This window comes from Strongylocentrotus purpuratus, unplaced genomic scaffold (genome assembly GCF_000002235.5).
Source record: "Strongylocentrotus purpuratus isolate Spur 01 unplaced genomic scaffold, Spur_5.0 spur5_scaffold_11, whole genome shotgun sequence".
Taxonomy (NCBI): Eukaryota; Metazoa; Echinodermata; class Echinoidea; order Camarodonta; family Strongylocentrotidae; genus Strongylocentrotus; species Strongylocentrotus purpuratus.
This window is the reverse complement of record NW_022145596.1, coordinates 32792834-32814009: the sequence shown is the minus strand read 5'-3', so window position 1 is coordinate 32814009 and position 21176 is coordinate 32792834. Positions and strand designations below refer to the sequence as shown.

At 37.0% G+C, this 21176-nt stretch overlaps 1 protein-coding gene across 2 annotated transcripts; it reads right to left on the bottom strand.

Moving 5' to 3' along the window:
- Window positions 1–4281: 4281 nt before the first annotated feature.
- LOC762666 lies at window positions 4282–20216 on the bottom strand. 2 transcript variants are annotated; one of them, XM_030981208.1, is made up of 7 exons: window positions 20066–20216; window positions 15255–15331; window positions 13244–13332; window positions 6991–7196; window positions 6349–6465; window positions 5765–5923; window positions 4282–5086 (listed from the first exon to the last, which is right to left on the bottom strand). In XM_030981208.1, the coding sequence occupies exons 2-7, from the start codon at window positions 15309–15311 to the stop codon at window positions 4404–4406; spliced, it is 1311 nt and encodes a 436-aa protein (XP_030837068.1). In that variant the 5' UTR covers window positions 15312–15331; window positions 20066–20216; the 3' UTR covers window positions 4282–4403. The 2 variants fall into 2 exon arrangements, with proteins under 2 accessions (XP_030837068.1, XP_030837069.1); XM_030981209.1 differs by having other exon boundaries at window positions 4282–5083.
- Window positions 20217–21176: the final 960 nt, after the last annotated feature.

The following is a 21176-nucleotide window of genomic DNA, read 5'->3' as shown; positions in this document are numbered from 1 at the left end:
ATTTACTGTGCCTTCATCCAAAGGGAAAACCCCTAAATTTCCCTTTTACCAGTGGATCAGTCACAGCAAATTTCTGGACCGTATTAGAGTCCCAGGTTGTAACAATGAATAATTCATGGGGTGTACTCAAATCATGTTTAAATATCAAGATATATAATGGCAAGTAATGGTTGATTTTAATGTTTCATTAACATGGAATGTTCAAAGTGAATGCCGAAAATCTACCAGAATTTGTCCAAGTCCAATACAGGTATGTACATGAAGAAACAACCAATCAGAGGTTTAATTTCAAAGAAAAGAGAATAGCTATATTGTAAATCACACTTGATTACCACTACACCATTTAATTACTAGCCATTCTACTTGCAATACCTCAACAATTCTCAAATGATGTTTTAATCTTTTTATATAAGACTTGATGCTTATATGTGCATGGAACACCAGGGCCTTGTTGCATAAAACTTTAATACCATTGATGGTAACTTTGCCATCAATGGTACAGAATACCATGGTAATAGGGCTCAACAGCCAATCAAAATCAAGGTTTCCATGGTCGTTACCATTGATGGCAAAGTTACCATCAATGGTAAGCTTTGTGCAACGGGGCCCTGGACACACAAGATCTATACATCCAAAATAACAATGGGCTGATACGTACAGACTATATAAACCTCAAGAGTCAAGCGAATGAACCCCTATACCACAACATTTTCACAACACTTCCGGTAGAACTGTCATATGAAGCTGATTTACAATGACACTGCATACTTCAAACTACCTATATTGTATAGTGTGTGAACATCGATAGGGTACATTTGACATCCATAGTACAAGAAACCTACCAGTATCAACATAAACGTATTTATGCAGACAGATAGCCAGTAATCCTTAGAAATAGCTATTAATTCATATCAAGAGTATGTTTGTACACAAAGATGAAACCGATATAATATAGCACAATTGACTAATATTGCCTACTACTATTCTAGCACACTCACTCATCCACATAGGGATATGTATCACACTGGTCATGTGAGTTGGTCAAGTATGGCTCTATAACAAACCTCTTCACATCTGTAAATAATGCTTCCTGTCTGATGTACATGTATCTTCTTTCAGTATTGAGCATTTTCTTTACATCGATTGCCTCTTGTCAATATTAACAACTATAAAAAGCCAGTGCATCAGACTGAAATATAATATTGATGCACTCAAAATTTAAAAATCGCCACTTAAAATTTTTTTGGGAAAACTAGTTGGAAGGAGGAAATCTTGCGTTTTTTTAAAAGTGCAATTCTTTCATTCAAGATTTCTCCAGCCTTACCATTTAATAGTAAAGACTACTTTCAGTCCATACTGAATAACTTCAAAGAAAGAAAGCAAGGGTCCTGAGGGAAGCTAATTCAATTCAGCTGCATCCATCCTTTATTTCACAACAACTAAAAAATAATACTAGTACGTTCCCTCTTGAGGAATAGTCCAAGCAAAGGGAGAGGTCATAGGTCATGGAATCAGCTTCCATTTGATAGCACACTCTAGTCTTCAACCATTGGATGAAAACAAAAACTGAGCTTTAGTACACATGATGACACAGGAGTACAAATACATGGTTCTTCTAGAATACTTCACAAAAATATTGCAATCTAAGGTTTAAATATATATAGGCACATACAGTCACAGTACTTAATTCTATTCTCTACATCATGAACACAGGATGAAAATGACTTACATGTATCTTTGTTTGTAGTTTTCATTTTTACAGGGTAAAAACTGCTTTTCAGATTGGCCATGTTAGGCAATAATATGATTAATGATTGAAAGTACAGACACTTTAATTGCTAAGTTCTATATATATGTACATGTACCAAACAATGATCTCAGGCACACTAATAATATACTCAGTATCACATCATCACTGCATCACCCGAAAGTTTGCTTTTTTATTACCTTATGGCTGAAAGGTATTGAGACTTTCATCAAATTACATTCAGGCAGAGATTCCTGGACCTAAATTGTACATGCTAAAGCAATTAAACCACTAACAGTTTATACAACAGTTTATGGTCTAAAATAAGCGCAAAATAAGCACAACACAGTCAGAGGTCCAATATTAGACGGGCGCAAGGCAAGGTATGGTTATTTCGCGCTAATTTTTAAACCATGGGTTATGTTAATGAGAGTTTAAACCATGGCTTAAATGTAAACCTCCTTTGTGAATTCGGGCCAAATTGTACATGTTAATTCAATAAAACCACTAACAGTTTGTACACTAAAACCAGTTACAGTTTATACAACAATATCATGTGTCTACCTAAAGGACATACAAAGGCAATAGGAATTTTGGAAATAAATATTCATAGGAAAAGATGCGAGCACGTTGAAAACTATCTTTCTAACTAAATGAGTATCATTTAAAAATAAAAGGCATTATGAAATAAAAGGCATTATGAAGAAAAAGAGCATTCCATGTGTCCTTCTTTATCAATGAATCAATGGGAAAGGGCTTACAGTGTGTATATTTATGCTTTAAATTATAATGACATAAATAAACTAAAAATGGAATACTTCTTTAGTACAAACAAAAATGTTATAGTGTCACACGCAAGGTCTTGGGTTTCATCAAGAAATTTAAAAAGAAAATTTGGCAAGATTACATGTATATGGTCAATAATGCTTACAAAGTCTATCAAACAATAACATAAGACTTTATATTTCAGTAATGGCAAGTGTATTACAGAAGAATTTAAGATGCAACATAATAGAAAATAAAACCTTATATGAACAAGGCAAGCTGTATGACAGCAGACGAGTTGTAGCAACTGGGAATTAGGAGCGGTGTCTACTGCCAAGATTATGTTTACACAGTACTGTGCAATAATTGTGGTAAACTTGAGGTAATATGTGCTGTTCAGAGAGGCTGATATCACACCCACCCAACACCATGCCGTGGGCACTGATTACCATGAGCAGAGGTATGTTCACAACTATCGGAGTAAACTTGATCAGTCATTCAGGTAGGCACAGGAAAGGATATTCATCAGATTAAACCCAATCATCCCAGTCTGTTGAGGGAGTGGATCATACTTCTATCAGACTAAAGTACTAAACTCCTATCGGAGTAAACTTGATCAGTCATTCAGGTAGGGACAGGAAAGAACATTCATCAGATTAAACCCAATCATCCCAGTCTGTTGAGGGAGTGGATCATACTTCTATCAGACTAAACTCCTATCCTAGCCAAAATGTCATATTACGTATGAAAACCAATCGCCTGCCAATCAATGCCTCCAAAATAATTGACATAAACCTGCTAAGCAGATATCTTAAACTTAGGGTAAAATAATAAGCTAAAGGTGTCAACTGAATACCAAAGTTGGCTAAGAAAACTAAGTAATATATTTTTTTAGATAACTATCGAATTGAAAACCTGCCAAGGTGCTTGTCACTGCCTACTGCCATCACTTTTGAACTCATCTCAATTAGATTTGCACTTGGCCGTCATGTAGAACACAAAGAAAAACTCTCAATAACTCAGCTACACTCCTTTTCTCAACTGAAAACAGGCACGTATATCAAACTAAAACCCTGACAATATCAGGTTGACAAAGTGTGACATATTTTGTGCAAATCATATGCACACATGGAGCTCAAAGGAAAGAATTAACTTTAGAGGAAATGTACATCACAAGGAAACAAGCACTCAACATTAGTGTTAAACCTTAAAAACATTTACGCAAATACGCTGTTAATACACCAAAACATACATGTAGAAAATGGAAGTCAAACTGAAAATGAGAAGATCGAAAGTATGCTTTGGCTCTGTCTTATAACTACACAAGACAAACGTGACTGCGTCTCCTACATGTATATGCCTCCATCCTAATTTTAGTAAAAGAAATGGATGGAATTATTCTTGAAATATCATGATGAAAAAACCAAACATATAATTACACTTCAAGTAATAACTATGAACCTGGACCTTTGAGGCTTAGACCTAATTATTTAAACAAAATCTAATTGGATCGTCCATGTTTGAAGCTCACACCTCAACAAGTTCCTGACATATTGTGATAACAAGGCTAATACCTCGATTTAAAAAAGAATTGACCTCTATGACTTTTGGCATTCAAACCTACTTACCAAAAGTTTCAAAATGATTGATACCTTAAAGCCCCACTGTCCTACTTGTAGCTACTTGCTCCCTCTATGAAGAAAACTTCCTTAATCGGTGCCTGTTGGTCCCCCATGATCCTCTTTTTCTTATGTTAGTTGAGAGCTGAGTTAATGAGATAGCCACTTGTCAGTGACCTCGCTGTGTGGTCTAATCCCTTCTGGCCCAGTAGTATTGACGGTCTTTAAGATACCACCTTCCTCACCATGACAGGTGTCTATAAGGATATCCTTTAAACAGTAGTCTCGATAGAAGTCCTAGAAACTTCACAGACTAAGTGCTTACAAGGCAAACAATCCTCGTGAATGGAACTTAATTTTTGACAGATGTCTGCCACAAACTGAGGCACCTGTTGATTTTGTCCTGCGAGTGCACGCTGTATGTCGTACACTTTAATACTGTCCTCTTCTGCATACAACTGGCTATCAATAGCAATCATTTCCTCAAATAGAGGTGAGCCTGCAACATCTGTGAGTGAAGTGACTTTAAGAACCTGACTTAGAGCTCTTAGTAGATCTCCTTCATCCTGATTGATACGCCCAAACAAAGCTTTAAGACTCAGGGAATCCATTGGATTATTTTCTATATGAGTCTTCAGATTGTGTAATGAACAATTACACCTGTTAACAGCTTGTGTTTCATCTGTTAATGTTTTAGTGACCTCATGATGTTTGGGGTAAAAGGTTGTATCACCCTCCTGAGTACCTACGACAATATGATACCTTGTTGATGGTAGCAAGCCAGTAAGAGTAACTCCCTCTGGTCCAACAGCAATGGCATCTTCTCCACAGTTACAGTCAAGCTTTACAAACATATTACTTTCCTGTGTAGTGATCTCTACTGATGTGCATCCAGGGATGATCTCTGGACTTGTGGGTGTTTGAGGCGGGGTCAGAGGAAACTCATTGCTACCTGCTGTGAAGGAAACAATATTACCATTAAAAAAACAAGAATATATTAGTAAAATAACACTTTCTGTCTTCCTGTTTTTAGTTTGACTTCCATAAATAATGAATATTGATTTTTTTTTCAATGATAAATATCAATGAGTTTCATTTTACATCTGGCCAAGACAAAATATGACCAGGCACCACAAAACCACCCACAAATCACCTGGTATGATTTTCAGTTAGAGCTTCATAAAGTGAGGCGTATTTGGTCTGAATGGTCAAAATTTGTTTTTTAGTATTAATAACTGGGAGGACCAGGATTACCCCCTCCTTAATAGGAAGTCTCTTAGAAAAGACTGAAAGATGTTAGTCCTTTGCTTGCTTACTTACAAGCCTCCACATTCCTTTTCGGCAGTCAGGTAAACAAACAAACTAATCAACCAATAGTATCATCATTTTGCCACTCACTTGAAGAAAAAAAAATATCTTGCACATCAATATTTCAGGACTCCTCAATCCTCCCTCTCTCTCACATGGTACATCTGCAAGCCTACTGTATAGCAATACACATGTTTGTAAAAAAAAACATAAACATGAGGCTTCCCCCACAATGCACAATGAACATCAATAATTCCAAGAATGATGAAGATAGTGTGATCTCAGTTGTTTCATTGACATGCTTATGTACACTACTACATCTTACCTATCATAGGCTCACAGGAGGAGGATGTAGGTACTGGCTTTCGACGCCTGCGTTTCCTCATGCAGAATGCTGTAACAATGGCTATTATAAACACTGCTAGAACTCCCAGTCCCACTCCAACCCATAAACCCGTATTACCAGGAGGCAATGCTGGACCATCTGAAAGAAAACAAAGACAAACGAAACATCTACATCTACTCATTCAATATACATTAGTCATACATACATGTTTATGTATGATGGAATAAAAGCCCAGAAAAAAAACATGTAATACAAGTTATTGTAAGTGTACCGATACTTAAAAGTGCAATTTGTAGGTTTTGCATGTTGCAGAGGTTTATTTCATAGTGTTCATACCATGTCAAAGAAAAAGAAGAACAAACTGATCAGCAATAAAATTGAGAAAAACTTAATTTGAGTCATTTTGGGTACAAAGACAAATTTCAGAGAAACCTTACAATTTTGCCAGTTTTGAGTTTTCTGAATATCTAGGGATCAATTTGTTTTCATTCAAACTTTATACATTTCTGTCTCATACTTTTCTGCTTTCATTTAGTTACTGAACACAATATGATTTCACATACCAGAGGTATTTGATGGTTTTGTTGACTGATAGTTTGAGGTAGTCAGAGATAATGCCCCTTGTGTTGGTGTTGATGATCCACCTTCATATGATGTGGATGGAGCTAATGTTGTTGTATCTGAAGAGTAACAAGAGCAAACAAAATATACATTCAAAATGCGTTCATACAAGTATGCTTATTATGAAAAGAACATAAAGATGAAATAAAAATGATCACTACCATACATGAAACATGAACCCCTTGCAGGTTTAACAGAATTTGGATTGATTGGACCATGGAATGGCTACCAAGATCATCGCTGAACTAAAGCTGCTTTCAAGGTTTTCAGCAAAGCAGTGATTACGTTACAATGCTAACAAGAGTACAAATCTTGATGGATATAAATGACTGTCACATGAAAGAAGGGATGAAAAACATACATGTACTTGCATCTAATATGTAGTTTTTGTGCACAAAGCAATTTTAAGATGGTTAACAAAAGTAGCCCTTGCTCATACATGCATGATTAGTCCTAATTATATCAATAAAAGCAAGAGAGCATCACCTACCAACAGGTACAAGTATCAAGAGATTTGGAAAATAGGTAATTCATTCTGATAAACTCTGTAGTGAAATGAAAATATGACGAGTCTAAATGCATACCTTGAGTTGTGAGAGCAGCTGTTGTTAATTCACAGCTAGTATTAGGAGCTGGTGAGATTGAGTCGCTGATCTCTTCTGGACAGCGCCATGGACATGGTAATTCAGCACATTCATCTGGGAAGGATATATCCGAGTTCCTCAATTGTTCAAGATTGCACGGGGAACAATATTTAATACGCCCTGAACTGAATTTATCACAGTATTGTCTGTAGGAAACAGGGGGAGAAGGAAATAAATCTATGTTATTATTCATAACAAATTGGAAATCGATAACACAGAAACTACTGCAAAGAAAAATCTACTGATATGACTATAAATCTAATTGTAGGAAGTCTTCCTACCTATCATAAGAGTATAGGTTTGATCAGACACATACATGTATGCTTCGGTAAACTGAGTATTAAAAATGAAGGACAATTATGCGCATCCTACATACATGGAAGCGTATTCACTATTGCTATGTGTTTTATGATAACAGAAATTTAAGGCATGTTACACTCAACATCATCACTTTTTTTAAACACCACAGTTTACCACTTCATATCTTGTTTGTTTGTTTGATTGATTTTATTTCTGCGTTCAAAAATATACAAATTCAAATTCAAAGTACAAAATTTCGAACAATAACAAATACAATGAATACAATGTTTACAAAAGTAATTAAATGAAAAATCATGTTCAATTATATCATTCGATAAACATGTACGAAGCATACAATAACATAAGAAATATGAAATATTTTCAATAAATTAGAGAGGTAATTTGGAACGCAGGAGACCACCATCGTGAGCGGTTAGGCTGGAGATGGATGGCGGCCTCGTAAAAAGAATTGGCGACATAACTCTCTTCGAAAAACTGAGTGACCAAGAGGGTGCGGTGCAAGTGCAGGTGCAGTGAGCAGTTGCATGATAAAGAATAAATAAGTCACGGTTTTGTTATACTAATTTAGAGAGGGGGAGCATATGATTGTATTATTTGTCGTTTAAGTGTAGCTTTTAAGGAGTAGATGGTTGAACAAGACTTTATGCTGTCAGGTAAATCATTCCAAATGTCCGGGCCAGAATGTCTAACAGATTTGTGTGTTATTGATAATTTGGGGTTTGTAAGATGGAAGTTTCCAGATATGCGAGTAGAGTATGAATGAACGGAATTATTAAACCTAAACATGTTATCAAAGGATGGTGGAAGCAGATTATTAATGTACTTAAACATAATAACTGCTACTTGAGTAGTGTTCAGATCGAAATTTTTTAGTGTTTTAAGTTTATAGAATAAAGGATCAGTGTGAGCTAAGAAATGCGAACCTGTACAAATACGTATGGCTTTCTTTTGCAGTTTGAAAATAGAATTGATTTTTGTCGAACCACAATTTGCCCATACACTATTACAATATGTTATATACGGGAGAACTAGCGAATTATATAGTAGGAATAAGGTTGCATGGGGTAGAAGAAACTTTAACTTGGAGATTATTCCAATACTTTTGGAAATGCACAATGTAACTTGGTGTAAATGATCATTCCAAGTCAAGGTTTCATCTATAAGAACACCCAAAAACTTGGAATTAGTTTTCTTCTCTAGTAGCATACCATCGATTTTAATATATATAGGTGTTTCTGTATTATGAGAATGATGTTTAAAATACATGAAATGAGTCTTTTTTGTATTAAGTGAAAGTTTATTGGATTTAAACCAATCTGATACTTTGTTAATTTCATAATTCAAAGTATTGTTTAACGAATTAAGGTCTTTATGGGAATAAAAGATATTTGTATCATCGGCAAATAAGATAAAAGAAAGAAGGGGGGATGTATTGATAATATCATTTACATAAAGAAGAAATAACAGTGGACCTAAGATGGAGCCTTGAGGAACACCGCATTGAATTAAAAGAGGATCAGAATCATTACTATTAAATGTAACATATTGTCTTCTGTTTGTTAAATAATCTTTAAACCATAAGAGTGGCTGACCCCGAATTCCGTAATGACTGAGTTTGGAGAGTAGAATAGCGTGATTGAGCGTATCAAATGCTTTACTCAAGTCACAGAATATACCTATAACATGCTCTTTGTTAGCTATGGCACTTGTAATTTTGTCATAAATTTGAATTAATGCTAAGTCAGTTGAGTAATTTTTTCTGAAGCCATATTGATTTGAATTGAGTATTTTGTGTTTAGTGATAAATTTGTGTAGCCTATTATGAACGATCTTTTCTAAGACTTTAGATATACTTGGGAGTAGGGAAATTGGACGATACATTAGTTACTAATTTCGTGAGGATCATCTTTTTTGAGAATGGGGTTGACTTTAGCTAGTTTTAATAAATCAGGGAAAACACCTTGCGATAACGAGTGATTAAATATGTAAGTTAAAGGCTTTGCAAGTGGATACATTATTTCTTTTAGGAGAGACATACTTATTTTATCAAAACCGTAAGATTTTGAGTTGTTAAGAGATTGGGTAATGTTAATAATTTCGCTAGGATTTGTCGGATTTAAAAAGAGGGACTCTTGGTTTTGATTGGAAAGATAGTCTTTAAAGTGTGCGTGAGTTCTATTAATTTTGCTGGCGAGTTTAGGGCCGATATTCGTAAACAAGGGAAACGCTCTCGGCGGTCTCGCCTGCATAACGCAATTCAATATGATAAACCAGAACGTCAATGACGTAGCGCTCATCCGCATCTCACAACAACAAATATCGTAAATTTTATGTGGTACACTTTTGAACTGGTCAAAAAATAGAAATTTGATGCCCTGGAAGGGACATAATTTCATTTCATTTGCATAAAGTACCATAAATAATCAATGGAGCAAAATCTCACAATTCTGTGTAGAAGTTCATTGTTCCAAATTTAGCTCTACCAGATAAGGCAAAATCGGTCAAGAAATGAGGGAAAAGAAGCAATTTTTGTTATTTTTGGAATAAATTTGCATAAATTACCATAATTAATTAATGGAGAACAATTTCAAAATTCTGTGTGGAAGTTTAGTGTACCAAAGTTAGCTCTACGATATAAAGCAAACCAAATCAAAATCTGTCGAGAAATGAAGGAGAAGAAGCCTTTTTTGTGATTTCGAATAAATTTGCATAAATTAGCATAGATAATGAATTTCACGATTCTGTGTAGAAATTTTAAATCCCCTCCTAGCCCTATCATATGAAACAATCAGAATCAAAATCTGTTGAAAAATAACGAAGAAGAAGCATTTTGAAAATCTTAATGTTGATGCCACAACAAAGTCTAAGTTTGTTGACCTTAAATGGCCTTTGACCTTAACTTAGTGACCTGAAATTCTACTCACATGATTGGGGAGACTTGATAACCCTATAGTCCAAGTTTCATTGACTAAGAACTTATACTTTCAAAATTATATCAAACATTCAAAAACTTAACCTTAGGTTAAGTTTTCGATGATGATGCTACAACATAGTCCAAGTCTGTTGACCTGAAATGACCTTTGACCTTGACTTTGTGATCTGAAATTCTACTCACATGATTGGGGATACTTGATTACCCTATAGTCAAAGTTTCATTGACTAAGAACTTATACTTTAAAAATTATACCAAAAATTCAAAAACTTAACCTTAGGTTAAGTTTTTGATGTTGACGCCGTCGCCGTCGCCGCCGCCGTCACCGGAAAAGCGGCGCCTATGTCTCGCTTTTTGCTACGCAGGCGAGACAAAAATGAATTAAATGAATTTGCATGAAGACTAGGATCATGTATTTTAGTGCCATTTAATGTGATATTATCCGTGGGTGGGGGATTCGTTTTTTTTCCCATTACCTCTTTGATAATTTTCCAAGTTGCAGTTGTGTTTGAACTGGCCTTTTTTATTTTATTAGAAAAATGCAATCTACGGGATGTACGGATAAGTTTTGTTAATTTGTTTCGATAAATTTTATATGTGTTTAGGTTAGTGTCAGTTGGATTGTGTAAATGTAATTTGTAGAGGCGATTGCGTGTTTGTATTGATTTCAATAAACCTTTAGTTATCCAAGGATTCCTGGGTTTATTTCGCTTATTACTCATTTTGCCTAAAGGAATATTCTTTTCATAATAATATTGCAATTTGTTACTAAAATGTTTATATGCAGTATTGACATCATTTACACTATATACCTCAGCCCATCCCTCGAAAAATAAATCCTGTTTCAGCAATTCTATATTACGTTTGGATTCTTTGCGATATATAAGCTCATCAAATGATTTACGGCCAGATAGTTTGCATTCACAAGTTAAAAATATGGGTAGGTGATCCGACACTTCAGAACACAATATTCCACCGATGGTTTTGTTGTTATGTACGTTTGAAAAAATATTGTCAATCTGAGTTGATGAATGTGGATTTATGCTGGTGGGTTTATTAATAATTGAAAAAAAGCCGTATGAATGCATCAACTGCATACAATTGGTTGAGTTACTGTTATCAGATGAGGGTGAGAAGTTGATATTAAAGTCACCAAGGATAAAATTGTGTTTATTTTCATCCCCTATTTTATGAAGATAAAAATCCAGTTCGTCACAGAATAAATCACAATTAGAATCAGGGGGTCTATAAATCAAACCTATGATGACGTTTTTGGCATTTGAGTTATTAATTTCGATAAATAAAGATTCAGCTTGTGTTAGTTTAATATCTGAACGGATTTTGAAGTTTATATTTTGTGTAATATAAAACGCAACACCGCCACCTCTTCTTCCTTTGCGGTCCGCCCTAATCAACTTATAATTAGGCAAATTGAACATATCTGGAGAATTCTGATGTAACCATGTCTCACTTATTCCAATGACGGAAAATGCAAAATTATTTAAAGAGTGTAAAAGGTTTTCAACGTATTCGAAATTTTTGTTCAGACTTCTGGAGTTTATATGTAAAAGTGAAATATTGTCTGGTTTGTAAGAAAATGAATTTTTGAATTCTTGGGGTGTGTAGTATTTGCTCTCGTTTATATCGTCGACAAGAATATCGGGAGTGTGCGCGTGCGAATTCATTTAACGATACGTATTATGTAAAGTACCGAAAATTTGGAGGATGAACAACTGCATGTGTGATGCTGGTGCGTTTGTGTGTGTACGAAGTGCAAGTGTGCGGGTAACTTCAAAATATAACACAAATAAAAATACAATAAGACCCATCTTGGTCACAGTTACAATAATTGCTTAGGAGCAACAGAGCGGAGCCCGACCGCCCGAGTAAAGGGTGTATTTTTGACACGCAAAATAGAGGGGCTGGGAAGAAACAAAATGCTTGATAACAATAATGACAAATCGGAGTACGATTATTAAATGGTAAAGAGGGATTTGACATTCCCGCTCATCAAAACTAGTTCAGTCTATAACAATGGATTTTGTGATTGACACAGGAGTTTTGCAAAACAAAGAGATTTGTTGTGCGGAGGAGAAAAATGTATGCATGTTAAAGCAGACTCTGAGATGATGCTTAATAGCAATAACGTCATTTCGGAGTACAATAATATTAAATGGCAAAGAGGGTTTTGACATTCCCGCTCAAAAAACAAAAAAAAAGTTCAGTCAATTACAATATAACAGATAGACTCAAATTTTTGGAATGCTATACAGATAATAATTATTGATAAAGAGTGAGGACTTCGGTCTTGATAATCCCAGTCGTCAAGATCAAAGGATAACGAATACTTGTCTCAAGCCCATTTGAGGGTATACATTCCTGCATGATACAAAGTTCTACTGCATGTCCCCTGGAAGGAATACAATCATGACAACTTAGGATTAGTGACAACCGTACAATTCTTTCAAGATTCAAATGCTTTAATACCCATTTGGACAATCGAATTTTTGAATGTGGCTTAGTGATCGAGGACTCTCAGGAGAGGTGATGAATTTATAACATGTATAAGGGCAGTCAGTTCTCACACACTTTGAAACAGTTACAACATATTACAGAGAGCAGTATAAATCTGTTCCAAGTAGGATGTACATGAACAAGCTCTATTATTTTCTTGACAGATCTCAAAACTCATCCATTTCTTTGATTTAAAATTTGATGACATATATTATCCAATTCCTCCATTTGTCAAAAAAGGTTTACTTATATTATTGCTATGATAATTAATTTCTCAATCCTACTTGTAGTTTGTACTATTTTCAATTTACAGAAAATAAGAATAAAGTGTCAACTATACAGTTACACCAACAAGTCAGTGCATTGATCAATATGAGGATATCTACTCCTGTATTGGAAGTTTCCATTTTAGTAGATGTAACTTACGCGAAGCCTGGAGTTCCTCTACATGCAGCACCTTGATTTGGGTCTGGACCTCGCCATGGTAACCATCCAATGGGACGACATGTAGCAAGCTAAATAGAATACAATGAAGAAAATATACTCATCCATACATAATAATAATAATAATACTCAGTTTTTATATACCGGTAGCGCTTATTAGAATCACTAAGCGCTTCCAAACTTAGAGATTATTACCCCGGCGCTCTAGCATTCCAAAGAATTAATTCCTACCAGGTACCCATTTACATCACCAGGTACCCATTTACATCACCTGGGTTGAGTGTGGCAAATGTAGATCAATGTCTTGCCAAAGGACATTAGTGTCACGGCGGGTCTCGAACCGCAGACCTTGTGATCGACAGTCCGGCGACTTAACCACTCGACCATATAAAACCTTTTTGTTTTGTAGGGGGGGGGGGGGTGGCATGTTGAGTTTGTTGATGCTTTTCCTTCCGTCAGCACTTACATGTACATGGTGGATGAAACATATACCGATACCAATGATAAAGGAGAGAGGACACAAGCATACCTCCTTGTTTTCTACAAAGTGCAAAACCCAAAAAATAAAAAGGTTAAATTCCAACGTCATTTGAAAGACAATACTAATTTAGAGCTTCTCTCAAAACGAAAGTGTTTGAAAATGGCTTTTTGTGGAAAAATAACGGCCATTAGTTGTCGAATCAACATAAATGATTGCAATCACTTAAGTAATAGTCTGATTTTCAGACCCTTGTACCGAATGGTTGTACGTTTTGTGCTGCACAAAGATTCAATCAGTTTAATTTTGGCCATTACAAGTAGTGGATTATTGATGTAGACAAATGCTATTAAATGTACCTGTCACAGCTCATTCTATGTATGTTATTACCAAAGAAAGAAAGATGTCAGTCAGTCACTCAATAGTGTCTGACAGGGAAGTCTAGAAGGTAAACAGGTTTCACAGATAGGACATACCTGGCATATTCATAATTCCTGCAAAGTTCTATAAAATTTGATGTTGGATGCAAAAGGGACATAGTACATGTATCTTTAAGCAATATAAAGTTTGCTCCAAAAATAAAGGAAAAGAGCCTAAATTATATTGCCCTATTCTGATTCTCTTCTGCCTTATACATTCTTTTTATTTCCCTCATTCATGACCATGATAAGTAGCTTGTTATGCTAAGATGAGGGTGCGTCTATTATTAGAAAGTAAGAGATTTTCATTTTTTGACAACCAAGCCTTTTCATGAGACCAGTCAGGATCTGTAGTACATGTATGTAGGCCTACATAAATCAATCAATTGAGATTCAGTAACATGTACAATGTTGACTTGATAAGAATGAACATACACAAAATACAATGACCACTTGATCTATTAATCTTGAATTAATTAATCAATGATATTGAATTGAATTGAAAATGGTTTATTAAAAACAATACATAGCAGCCCGAAATCTGAATTGCATATCGATTTACATATATTATAAAATAGCAGTAAATTGCATTTGAGTTTTAAAAAATACATTAATCTTAACAATTTGATAGCATTACATAGTTCAACTTGTTCAAGTCTGTACATTATGAGATATTGCTAATTCAAGAATAAGGGTACTTCAAATAATGTACATTTTAAACAATAAACTGTTTACGGTAGTTCTTGGACAGGTGCATGTAAACCCGTGAGAAGATTTAAACAGATTAAAATTTCAACTTCACATTACCGGTAATAGCTTCATTTTCTATCAAGAAAAAATAATATTCAAAACAACATAAGGAAAAGGTTTCAACTTTCAACTACTCTACTGAATTTTAAAAAAACACAACAAATCCATGACACAATAGATCATTTTTAACTAGCAATTTGTCATTATTACTAGGAAATCTAGAAATTCTTAACATAATATAATTTTGGAATCTGTTATTCTGTTCACCATTTTAACAAGTTTTAAAAGGTAGACAAAATCTAAGTAGCTGTAGGCCTCTATGTACAATAATGTGTAGTGAACTTACTTGGAAGTTGAACAGTAGTGTAGAAAATAACAGGTAGTGTGCAGACATCACATCCATTGTCTTACTATAATCCTAACCTGTAGATGAGAAAAAAGAAATGGGAGATTAGTGAAGGTATTGTGGTCTAGAAGATAAGTACGGTAACTGGATTTACAGATGTGTATTAAGTTTCACACCACATTGCAAACTTGGAGACAGAAGCTGTGACATCATAACAATCTATATTTAGAATATCTTAATTTTCACCAAAGAAGCTTGTACATGTAAGTTCCATTCGTTACCATTTTGTTATAAGTCCTATCCCATTTAATTAATTATAAAGCCATTTGAAAGTATTGTACAATGTAGCATAACTAGTCCAGTAATTTAGTAAGACGTAGAGGGCATTATAGTTAATTGTGAAATATATATGTGTACATCTTGAGATGTCAGTCAGTCAGCGTTGAGCTGTCGTTGCGACAGGTACGTCACAAGGAACGAGATAAAGTTACTTGAACTGCAGATACTGTGCAAGTGTTGTTTCTTGAGGTCCTGTCAGACATTCAGTGATTGCGGGAGTAAGTGAATGAGAGCTAGTCCATGTTTTTCTTACACGATATACTTTTGTGAGAGCCCACTCAGAGATAGTTGATGAATGATTGTTGAGAGCGTGGACCGGGTTCTGAGAGACTGCAAGGCAGATTACTACCCTGGCAGAGCCCGGTTACGCCACTGTATCATACCACAGGCTTTGAAAAATGTTGCGTTAATGTGCTGGTGTAGACAGTGTTGCCTCTTTTACTACACAGCCAGATAGTGCAGCTATGTGTGGTTCCGCTGATCATGCTGGGATTGAATCTGGCTCCTGACCGTCAGTTTTATTACAGACTCACCCATACTAGACGGTTATTTCTGTCTTACTAGAGTCTAGATCTATTATGGTAGATCTACTTCCCATTAATGTTAATTGTACTTGTAGATCACCTAGGCAATATAGACTAGGTCCTACTCCGGGAATTATTCAGGGCTGTTTCTGTTTCTGTTACGGTTGCGTCGGTAGACTCATGGTTAACTGTACTTCACCAACGTTTTGATTTGTATGGTCACAGTTGTGCTATGGAAGGAGAGGTGTTTCACATTTGAAGTTTCTGCTTGAAGACTGCACTGGAGGTAGACGTAACTGTTTCCTCTTTGAGTAGGTTCCATTCTGCTGCTGTCCTGTTGAAGAATGAGTACTTGTGCACGTCCTTCTTAAAGATAAAGACCAGTTATGGTCATGCGATTGCATTGTGAAAGAAAAGTGGAATCGATCAGAAAAGGTTGATCATCTAGCATATAAGTATTGGTGTGTACTGCAAGGTTCTGGAATCATCAAAATGATAAGAAATTTGGCCCAGTCTTTGTAAAGTTACATGCACTGTACACAGAAAGATGTATATGGGACTACACACACATGCACGTGCGTGTATCTCTCACACACCAATAGATAAACTAATTTACCAAATATATCAATTAATAGGCAGTTTCCCGGCAAATTTTTTATCATCATGTATTAGTCAAAAATATTCTTTCACATGATTGGTAATAAGAGCTTCCATTTCATTTTTTGAAATTGGGGCGTTTCCAGTACTGATTAAAGGTAAAGACCAGTCTTGGAAACGCCCTTTAATCAGTACCCTCTGGATTCTTTTGCTGTTTCCTCTAGTTGTTCTTCCCCTCTGATGTTGGTTTGAATGTATGTGTCGGCCTTGATTCCCACTTCTCCGTTTATGATCTTGTACAGGAGTTGAAGTCTAGCAATCCTCCTTTGATTCTCCAGTGAATCCCACTGTAACTCCTTGATCATTTGGGAAACACTGCTTAGTTGTTTGTAATCATTCATGCATAAACTAGCGGCCTTCCATTGTATCAAATCAATGAGAAGGATGTCCCCTTTGCGGTACGGGTCCAATGAACCACTGGCGTACTCCAAGATGGGTCTGACCACTCCAGCAAAGCATAGAGAGTCAATGCTAGTGCGTATTGACCTTTAGCACTGCATACCTGCTGTGAGGCAGGGACCTAGAAGTCTATACACAAATACACACACCACACAATATCGCATAGACTGTACACAATCATGTCGATGCAGCTGTAAGCAAAGTTTGACACTAGACTTACAATTTGAATTTTTAAATTATTCTTTTTAACATCAATAAGTTTTAAAAAATGTATTTTACTGCTATTTAGGTGTCATTAATTGTCACTAAAGTACCGATTTTGAGTGAAATCAGTTGAGTTTTGTACAGTGGTGTTTGAAATGTTGAGAATCAAAAGCACAGCTTTTACTACACAGCCAGGATAGTGATGCTCCTATGTGTGGGTCTGACCAGCGTTTTGTATGCATTTTGTATGGCCTTGGTACAGAACCAGAGGTTTCTTCTTAGGAAGCCAAGCACCTTGTTGGCTTTGGAGGTGAGCTTCTTGAAGTGAGTGTCCCATCTCAGCTTGTTGTCGATTTCCACACCGAGGTAGGGATAAGAAGACACTTCTTGAAGTGGTTGACCACAGAAGGTGTAATTCCTATTCGGTGGGTCCTGATTGTTGGAGATCTTCATGACCGTACATTTGGCTGGGTTGAAAGACATGGCCCATTTGCTCTGCCAAGCTTCGAGTTGGTGGAGACCCTCTTGGAGGGTATCCAAGTCTTCTCTGGACTTGCCGTTTGTATAGATGATACAGTCGTTGGCGAAAAGTCTGGCAGTGCTGCGAAGATTGTCTGGCAATTAAGTCATTGATGAACAGCAAGAACATCAGTGGGCCGAGTATCGTTCTTTGCAGTACGCCTGACAAGACTTTCTTAGGTTTTGATGAAGTGCCATTGCAGACTACCTTCTGTGGGTGACACGACATTTGCTCCTGCGACAATTGCTCCGGGCTTTATTTCGTCTAAGATGTAGGGTTAGGGTTAGGGTTTCAATAGGGTTTTATGTTAGGTTTAGGGTTAGGTTTAGGGTAGGGTTAGGGTAGGGTATAGTGTTGAATCCAGGGTTGAAGTTAGCCATTCGATTAGTGTATGAAATTTACAGCGGAGCAATTGTCGCCGGAGCAAATGTCATGGAATCCTTCTGTGTCCTTGCTGTGAGGAAATGTCTCAGCCACTGAAGTAGTGGACCTCTAATTCCATGATAGTCTAATTTCCCAATCAATCTTTCATGGGTCACCTCGTCAAACGCCTTGGCAAAGTCAAGGATTGCCATGTGGGTTGTTTCTCCATTCTCCACATTTTTAGTCAAGTCATGGGTAGTAAGGATCAACTGTGTCACTGTAGAGTGTTTTGCCCTGAAACCATGTTGGTTATCCGCCAAGATGCCATGGGCCTCTAGATGTTTCATTATGTGAGAGTGGATGATATGTTCCAATACTTTTAATCCCTCACAGGATTTAAACTTTTTACTTGCACCCTGTACATATATGCACAAGGATCCTGGCCGGCAGGCTTCTTCTTCTTGGAAGAAGAAGAAGAATATCTTGCTGATCACACTTGTTAGAGAAACTCCCTGGTAGTTGGCAGGTTCTTCCTTGGGCCCTTTTTTGTAGATGGCACAGACATTGGCATCTCTCCACTGAGAAGGGAGAACTCCTTCATCCGTTGATTGCCGAAAGATGTCTGTCAACACTGGAGTGATTTCGTCTGCACACAAATGTAGCATCCATGGTAAAATACCATCTGGTCCAGGGGCTTTGTTGGGCTTGACCTTTTTGATCTGCTTCAGAACACCCTCGTTCGTTATAGTCAAGGTTGGTATGTCAGGAACACTGCTCCTTCCCAAGTTCGGAACATCTAATGTATCTTCGATGTTGAATACACTAGCAAATTGGTTGCTGAGAGCCTCTGCTTTTCATTGTTAGAAACCTTCAGATCAGCAACACCAGACTCTTCCTGTCTCATTTTCTTGACAAACCTGTCAACCCTCCCGCATTTGGAGGGAGACCCCCGCCACCATGCCTTCCTCCCGCTCTCCCGCCAACGATGTAGAATCTCCCAGTTTAAGAAAAAACCTCCCGCCAAACCGTACCGTACTATTGACTTTTAGTATGCTTATTCAGCGGCTGGCTGAGTCGTTGCGAAATTTTTGCTCAAAAAATGGACCCCCCCCCCCCCCCCCCCTTATGCTATGGTCACATTACCCTTAAGTAGCCTGCTCGGCGGCTGAGCGACAAGTTTTTAACCAATTCTGCCCGGCAGCTGCCCGGCCACCGAGCGCGAGCACCCAGGCACCGCTCATTTTTAGGGCATCGCTCAGTCGCCGCTGAAGTTTTAGCGCGGAGTTAAAATTTTGGCGGCGCCTGCTCACTTTTCACTCACCGCCCGAAATATGCTCGGTGCCTGGGCGGTCGCCGCCCGGGCACCGACCTAATCCCTGGGTGATGCCTAAATTCCAGCAGCGACCGAGCAGGCTACTGACCGGTCGGTCGCTGCTCTGATTTGTGACCATAGCTTAGGCCTTACTCAGCAGCTGGCCGAGTCGTTGTGAAAATCTCACTCCAAATCCAAGACCAAGAGTCCAAGGCCAAGCACTAGCAGCTAGCAGTTTCCCAAAGTTGACAGCCCCGATTATTAATATCCTTAAAGAGTAAATCTAGAACTAGGGTCTAGTCTAGATCTAGTCTAGTCTATAATTAATTTTTTAAAGATTTAAAGACAACTTGTTTGCATGAATCCACAAATTTATAATTAGTCAACTCGTTTTAATATACAGTCTGCAATAAGACTAAGAGTTTGAGGATTTCTGTGAGAGAAAAATACACTCGAGTTATCTGCAAAGAAAATGAATGATAGATCTACTTACCAAGACACCAAAATATCACGACTAGATCTAGACCTAGGTCTAGTATGATTGATGAACACACGAACTTGAACTGGAAGCCTGACTGCTCTAGCTCCAGAATCTCTAAATCAGTAAATGTTTTGTTTTGAAGATCAGAGAGTGGCGTTGGCACGCGCACTTCTTTCATTGAATTGATCGTACAATAAGATAGGCCTACTACTTTTGTACATATAGATCTACATGCAGCACGCGCCGCCGCGCTGCAAGCGATGTGTTGACGGGGAGAGTTCTGTGGGAGATATGATATGTATGAATGACTTGCGCTTTGCATGACCAAACCACATCTGACCGCTCAATTCAATTCAATTCAGAACTTTATTTCAGACTCAACTACACAAGGCAGAGGTCCATAAAACATATGTTACATAGATATATAGGGAGTATAAACATGATGAGTATAATAACAACAAATCTATACAAAGAGTAGATATAACTAAACTATACTAGGCCTACAGTACATGTACGTACAAACAATCTAAACTCTAAGAGTAACATGTAACCTGCAAGGTTAAAAACATAATAAACTAACTAGCTGTACCTGTAACTGTAAGATTAAAATAAGTACATGTATAACAATCAATAACAATCTATTGAAGTTGTATCTTGTAACAATCTGTCTCTGTTCAACTAACCAGAACGATAAACTTATAATAAATAACTATTATAAAAAACAAACAAACAAGGATACTGGATCGTGGAAACACTAGCGTAGATCTAGGCAGGATTTTTTCAAGGGGGGGGGGGGGGGGTAAACATTTTTAAATCGGGCCGAAAATTTCGCAACCACTCAGCCATCCGCTGAATAAGTGGGGGAGGGGGTAAGAGGACCCTTTTTTTTTTTTTTTTTTTTTTTTTGGGGGGGGGGGGGGGGGGAGGGGGGGTCCCCTAAAAATCGCAACGACTCAGCCAGCCGCTGAATAAGCGGAGGGGGGGGGGGGGGTGGGGGGAGGGGGGGGGGGTAAGAGGAATTTGAAAATGGTCATAACTTTGTCATAACTTTTTTTTTTTTAAAACACGTAAGGGGGAGGTTTTGCTACAAAATACACGCATTAAAAAAAAATGAAGGGGGGTT

What these genes read in the sequence shown, in the direction of transcription:
- LOC762666 (XM_030981208.1), bottom strand. Translation starts at nt 15,311, where the DNA reads ATGGATGTGATGTCTGCACACTACCTGTTATTTTCTACACTACTGTTC. An exon ending in AGCTGCTCTCACAACTCAAG is followed by an intron (nt 6,466 to 6,990) that starts GTATGCATTTAG and finishes GTTACTCTTCAG; the next exon opens with ATACAACAACATTAGCTCCA. An exon ending in AAAACCATCAAATACCTCTG is followed by an intron (nt 5,924 to 6,348) that starts GTATGTGAAATC and finishes GTTTTCTTTCAG; the next exon opens with ATGGTCCAGCATTGCCTCCT.